Source organism: Oculina patagonica, chromosome 11, assembly GCF_052425735.1.
Source record: "Oculina patagonica isolate OP01 chromosome 11, crgOcupat, whole genome shotgun sequence".
Classification (NCBI taxonomy): domain Eukaryota; kingdom Metazoa; phylum Cnidaria; class Anthozoa; order Scleractinia; family Oculinidae; genus Oculina; species Oculina patagonica.
The window spans coordinates 9,520,551-9,527,833 of NC_135768.1; the positions used below are offsets into that span (position 1 = coordinate 9,520,551).

General features: G+C 37.8%; 1 protein-coding gene across 2 annotated transcripts; it reads left to right on the plus strand.

Annotated features, from left to right (window-relative positions):
* Positions 1 to 101: 101 nt before the first annotated feature.
* On the plus strand, positions 102 to 7,279 carry LOC144630243 (pyroglutamylated RF-amide peptide receptor-like). 2 transcript variants are annotated; one of them, XM_078488579.1, is made up of 6 exons: positions 102 to 297; positions 603 to 664; positions 2,452 to 2,597; positions 3,831 to 4,101; positions 4,294 to 4,539; positions 5,510 to 7,279. In XM_078488579.1, exons 3-6 carry the CDS (start codon positions 2,485 to 2,487, stop codon positions 5,858 to 5,860), a joined length of 981 nt encoding a protein of 326 aa, XP_078344705.1. In that variant the 5' UTR covers positions 102 to 297; positions 603 to 664; positions 2,452 to 2,484; the 3' UTR covers positions 5,861 to 7,279. The 2 variants fall into 2 exon arrangements, with proteins under 2 accessions (XP_078344705.1, XP_078344703.1); XM_078488577.1 differs by lacking the exon at positions 603 to 664.
* Positions 7,280 to 7,283: the final 4 nt, after the last annotated feature.

Here is a 7,283-nt window from a genome sequence, read left to right on the forward strand (position 1 = left end):
TCCGCCATACAGCATTTTCCACCATTTACAAGACTGTCTTAGACAAATGTTTCAACTGTCCATCAAAGATGCAGACTTTGCGATGTAGACTTTAATTAAAATTGAAATTATTGCCTTTTGTTTAATAATAACAACGTATTTCTGTCAGTTTTTGACATCTGTCATTTTGTCATTAATACATTAACATAAAATGGAAGAGTATTCGAGGTATACACGACAGGGACATATTTATTTTTTACACAGCTAACTTTGAGAGTGAAGACTAAGAAGATTGAGTCGGTTTTTATATTTTTAAAGGTAAGTGGACCATTACTACTTCGTCAAACACTTTAGTGTAGAACCGTTTCTGCCAGCATTTGTATATCCACAATATAATTTTGGTAGTTTGTAATCCTCTTCCATTTTGGTTGAAAATAACATTATCCGACAAACAAGCACTTTGCAAACCGTTAGCTTCCATGTTTATAAAAACGCGATGTGTGAATAAATGCTCCCAAAACGCTGGATGTTGGTAATAATCATCATCATCGTAATCATAATCATCAAAATAATCATAATTAAAGCTAGCAAACACAATAACTTAATGTTACTTTATTTTATAGCGTTTTCCTTTTTTGTGGTAAATCTCCTTTATCAGCGTCATCTTCTACTTTTACTACTAAAGGTAAAGATTCTTTTATGGGGCTTTTCTGAGGATTTTGTTTGTTCCCAAACTCTTTTAATCTCATTCTAAAAGAGTTGAATTTGCTTGATAAGATTATCAGATACTGGTTTGTCTGTTTCGTGTTTATTATTGCATTATTCTTACCAGACGAAGTGCTCTGATGAATAAATGATTACGACAGATTAGCTAGCTAATTTGATAAAAGGCACCTAACGAAATTTGACATAGCATCATAGTTGATAGTTCTGCTACAATCTTTTCTGAGAAGTTTTTAAAAAGTGAGCGAATCTTAGCTCAGGTAAACGTAAACTACTCTTATTTCTGGAATCACAATTGCAATGTTACCATATTTTTAATTAAATTGTTTACAGAATATAACGACAATCTTAAAACTCACGAGCGCGAAAGCGGATCATTGCAGCTCTTCAGATCCATCCATGCTCTGAAGTAAATAAAGAAAAAGCGTTCATTTTCAAAGAATTTGAAGGATACTAAATAACAAAGCGGCAGATCCGCATATGTTAAATGTCAGTTGGCGACCGGAAAAACCATTCAAATCGAGTCGTCTTAGGCCCGGTTCAAAGAGGCTTCCTTGTTCTGCGATATCAGTATTCCGGGTGGTCAGCTGTCGACAAAAAGTTGTCATCTTCAAACTGCTTTTTTCGATATTTTACGGGAAAACGGTTGAAAATTGTTTATTTGTTTGATCTATTAAAATGGCGGAGGCTGACTTGGGTCCTTGAAGGTAAAGTCTGTGTCCGAGCCAAGTGGCTCATACAGCCGGAGCTTATCCCGGTTTCTGTAGCATTAAGCAACTAGAAGTATTGCTACTCCCTCCTGGATGGGATGCTAGTCCATCGCAGGGTTACTCTCCAGCAGTAAATTCGCCGTTACCCATTTATACACCTGGGTGGAGAGAGGCACTGTGAGAATAAAGTGTCTTGCCCAAGACCACAACGCAGTCTTCCGGCCAGGGCTCGAACCCGAGCCCTCGACTCGGGGTCGAGCGCGCTAACCACTAGGCCACTGCGCCTCCCGCGTAGTTTAAAAGACACAAATTTTCACGTTAAGACGTCATTTCCAGCCAAAACCGTTAAAATTCAAGAAACAATAAAGAATATTTTCTTCAAAATTGAAATCTCTATTATCATGCAAAGTTTTATTTGTGTACGTAAAATATTAAATAACTGTGGCTATAAGCCACAAAACTCGGAAAATGTATTTGGAAACAAGAATCGACCAACAAACTGACAAATAAAGATTTGCCAAAAAGAATTATGCTAAACATTCTACACTTCAGTTCACTTCACTTAGCTTGATTTCCATCTAGCTGCTCATCAAGAGCAGGCCGAAAGGACAAGAGATAGAGTTCCCATCCGTTGCAAATTGTTTTCTTTCTCTTTATTTTTCCTTTTTGATTTTTGAAGGTTAGGCAAAATATTGGAAAAATTAAGCTTTGGTCTATTTCAAGAAAACTGACATTAAAACAATGCTTCGGCTGGCAATTAAGCATGTTAATATTATGTAATTTAACTAGAAAAGTAAGTAATCAGAGAACAGGTCTAATTCTCTAGAGGCCTTAAAACACTTGCACGCATTGCGTGCCTATGTCTAACAGGAAACGAGTGAAGGAGGGAAGGAGTGAAATTCACTTCGCTAACTACAACTCTTTCCGAGTTAAAAAGGGTAGTTTGAAGATGACTATTTTAAGAGAATTATCGATTGTAACTGTTCGTCGTTTGTGAAAAAATACACACAATATTAAGACTCGTGTTGCTTTTATCCAGATTCTATCCGACCAACATTGAAGTTTGACCATCATGTCTGATGCAGCTGGTGTTGCCATAACAACGGTACTTTCTATACTCGTCATTGTAGATATCGTCGGGAACTCTCTTGTTTGCGCGGCCATAAAGAGAAATAGGGAAATGAGGTAAGTCGAGACTTCTTGTGTACCTTTGGCAAAACTTAGGGAAACCTTAGCCACCAAGGACTCCTTTAGTTTGAGATTTGCGATTGAGTGTCTTAAAACCAAGACCAAAGTTATCACTTTGGCCAATCACAATAGACAGACGATCCAGTGAACTTGCCGCACATTCCTGTTTTTGCCATTTTATGGAATACGTCAAACACGAGAGAGTGTGTTTCATCACATTTAAACATTAGGGACTTTAAGATACCTGGACGGCTGACCTCAAGGACGGTAGAATTTCGCGAGGAGGACTGGGCCGATGTCGACATTGTTGGTAGGAACTTTCGACGTTAAGAGCCGGCGTGTGTGAAAGAAGGACGGCTTCGTTAGTGGATCAATAATTCCTTAGCCCAAAACATGCGAAGAAAAACCTTTGGCGCTTCTAGCCCAAAGTCTGGGACAAGAAAGCACTATTTTCATTCACAGGGTACAAATTCCAAGTGAAACGTTTGTAGAAACACAAGCAAGAAAGTTCATAATTTCACGCACGTGGCTTCGCCATCACAAGCACAGCAAATATATTCGCAACCGCAAATAAAACTTGACTTCTTAACTTTTTGTCAGTACCAAACCAACAATACCATAAAGGACCACCTAACAAAGTAACAGAATTAAAAAATAATGCGATTTTTAAACGAAATCATACAAAAAGCACTCCTGTTCACAGGTGGACGGCAAAACTCTACTTCTCACGTCCTCGACAACAGCTGGACGGAGCTGGACGGCAATGTGCGTGGAGCGGGCATGCACAATATAGGCTACACGCGAAAAATTACTTCCGGTCAACCGTCCTCGAGGTCAGCCGTCCAGGTATCTTGAAGTCCCTATTGAGCCGAAAGTTGGAAATAAAACGCGCATTACCATGAGTTTAAAAATGTAAAGAAAAACTCTTTCGAGTGTGTGATTTTTATTCGCAATGGGGGCTTAAACTAAGAAGAAAATAAAATTGTAAAAATCTATGCGGTTAAGGCTGGAGGTGACCTTGCATTGATAAAAACCTCCGTGCTGTATCATGTAAATGCAAAATAGTTAGCATCAGAACAACATGATTTACACAACAAAAGCAGTGAGATCTGTATCAAAACAAGGTCACCTTCAGCTTCACTTCCATTCAAAGGCCAGGTCACTGAGAAGACAACTGTAAAATGGTCTATTATTGAGAACTTTATTTATCACAACCTTTCAATACCACAGGATTCCCGTGAATTATTTACTTGTCAACCTGGCCATAGCAGATATCCTGTATGCGACATTTATCACACCAAAAATTATTTTGAGCGTCAATTTAAGTCATCCAGAAGGATTATCTGGCGCCATCATATGCAAATTGCTGACTGGTGGAGCTGTTGCATGGATTGGAGCATTCTCCTCAATTGCAACCCTTGCTGCAATCGCTATTGAAAGATATTACGCAGTTATTCATCCTTATAGCAACAAAGGAAAACTTACCAAGCGTAAACTGAAGGTAAGATACTAGCCAACCTGATAACTAGTACAGCTAGAATGTTGATGTCAATTGTTCCTTGATAATAGGTTAAGGAGGCTCATAACGGTTTCGAGCACTTTCCAGCTCTTATACTTTGATAGGTACTACACCTTGTCAAGGTGGCTCTGAATTATTTTTACAAGTTTTTCTTTTTGCTTAACTATTTTGTAGGTGATAATTCCTGGTGTTTGGATCTTTTCAACAATATTCCTTATCCCGGTGTTTCTGGGCTTGAAGGTAAAAGGCAATTTTTGCGTTGATTCGTGGCCTGAGCTGTGGATGGTCAAAGCTTACCATTTGGCGGTTGATGTGTTGGTATTTCTTCCCTTGGCACTGATGGTTGTCTTGTACTCAAGAGTTATTTACACATTGTGGCTCAAACGCAGTGACGACAACCAACTCAACCACCAACAAAAAGTACGTATGAATAAAGAAGCCTTAATGCATAGCATCAACCAAGGAAAAAGACATTGGTCACGTACAAATATATTTTATGCGTGCTTCCTACTCAGTACTCTTCATGATTTACACCTGCCATGACCTGTCACGGTAGGGATAAAATTGCTCCATTGAATGGTGGACTTACATCCGCGGTCAAACCACCTTGCAATTACAAGTTTTGAAAATGTCTTACAAATGAATTAATTTAAAGGGGCAGTATCATTAGCATCAGTTCGAAAAGTCAAAAGTCAAAATAAATATTTGCATTGATGGAAACCTAAAAATAGTCGTCTAGTTTTGTTAAAAATGACTATAACAGTCCACTTAAGTAACAAAAGAGGTATTATCATGAGTTATACATGCATGAGATTTAAATCAAAAATTGAAAACGTCTGGCAGACGATTTCAAACTCTGTTCATGTGTCTTGGATAAATCGTTAAAAAATTAATTACACTTTGCTCTCGTTTGAATGGTTCACTTAATATCTTCACCTCGGTGTTCTAGGCGCATCTTGTAAATGAGCGAAGCTATTTATTCATAATTTTAGCTTCGTTATGGCTACAAATGCATCAAAATCGCCATGATACTGCCCCTTTAATGCAATAAGGAAAAGGCAATATTATTGTACATTGCATCAAAAGCGTTATCATACACGTGACATCGTTAGAGATTTACGTCCTTTTGCTAATTTAGTTAACTGATTTTAAATACGATAAAAACAAATGGAGTTAAGAATACAAGCAACCAATCCAATAAGTTATACTTTTCGCGCTTAAAGTGCCTAAGGTATCTTTAGAAAGTAATAACTTGTTTCCATCGCCATTATTTCTTCGTATATAATTCTAAAGATCAAGGAGCCGGCTTCAGCTTTATTTTCAGCTTGATATTTCTTTGTTGATCCGAAAATTCTTTTTTTAAACGGACTTTGCATCTTTCTATACACAGGGTGTGGTTAGGGTACGAAAGCGTGTCACATTGATGGCAGTTACCGTCAGCGTCATATTTGGAGTCAGCTGGGGTACGATGCAAGTTTTATACTTCTTATTCTACTTTACATCATACACCCTTGGACCGGTCACTATCGCCCTCACTAACACAATGGTCTTGTTCAATTCTGCTGTCAACCCGTTTGTGTATGCTCTGTTGAACCAGCAGTTCAGGAGAAAGATGAAGAAAATGATATACTGCACCAGCTCTTCTGCACTCAGGGTTCATCCTGACCAGGACACACAGGATGTTGAACTTGCCACAAACACCGTCCACCCAAACCAGACAACAAGATCATCCCAGGAGTAAAGGGATTATTTGTTCTAGTTCTAACTGAAAACATGTCAAATAACACTCCACTCGTTAGAACATGCCATTTTTGAGCACGTTTTTGCGTTTGTTTTTCAAGTGAGGAATGCACTTATGTCCAGAAATACATGCAACGACGAAATTAGCGAATCTGACAAAATTTGCCATGTGGTTTTGCAAGAGATCACTTAACCCATCATGTGTTGTTAATAACCTCAACTGATGTGCCTCTGACAGATTTGACAAATTTGTCGAATTTGGCGAATATGACGAATCAAACAAGCAAACTTATTTTTGACGAAGTTGACGAAAGTAGCGAAAATGACGAATTTGTCAAATTTGGAGAAAATGACAAATTTGACGAAATTTCGTCACATTCAACAAACAAACTTATATAAAGAACCTCAACTGATGCGCCTCTAAAAGATTTGACAAATTTGACGAATCAAACAAGCAAACTTATGTTAATAGCCCCAACTGATGCACTGCTAATGGATTTGACGAAGTTGACGAAATTGGCAAAAATGACGAATATGTCAAATTTGGAGAAAATGACGAATTTGACGAAATATCGTCATATTTAACAAGCAAACTTATGCAAATAACCTCAATTTGGCGAATATGACTAATTTGACGAATCAAACAAGCAAACTTATGTAAATAACCTCAACTGATGCAGCGCTGATGGATTTGACGAAGTTGACGAAATTGGCGAAAATGACGAATTTTACAATTTGGTAAAAATCATGAATTTGACGAAATTTCGTCAAATTCCTCAAACAAGCAAACTAATGTTAATAACCTAAACTGATGCACAGTTGACGGATTTGACGAATTTGTCGAGCTAGACGAAACTTCGTCAAATCCGCGAATTTGGCAAAAAATGACAAATTTGACGAAATTTCATCAAATTCGCCAAACAGGTTATTTTATGTTAAAAGTCTCAACTGATGCACCGCTGACGGATTTGACGATATTCTTCTTCCTGGGAGACTCACCTCCTTCAATTCTGAAGATTCTTACAATTTGTTAATCAATTATTGGGCATTTGCTTGATACAATTTGTGTAGCAGTAATTGATTATTGTTTGTAGCATGGGCCTATCAAAGTATGAGAGCTAGAAAGTGCTGAAAGCTGTTGTAAGCCTCTTTAAGCTATTACCTTTCGGCTCGGTGCGAACAAACATCTGCCTTAACATTTTATTGTATTAATTAAGCAAATTAGTTTATCCGAAGGCGGAATTAACTTCACTGTTAAGTCTTTCACCTTTTCAGCTTTAACAGGACACCAGTTATTTTATAGGTACAAATTAAAGCACCCTAGTCAGCCTCTGCCATATTCAATGAAATCGAAACTAACCTAAAGCGAAATGAAATTGCATTGCTGAAGTGTTGGACGTCTGTTAAATTACCTTCAGCAGTTT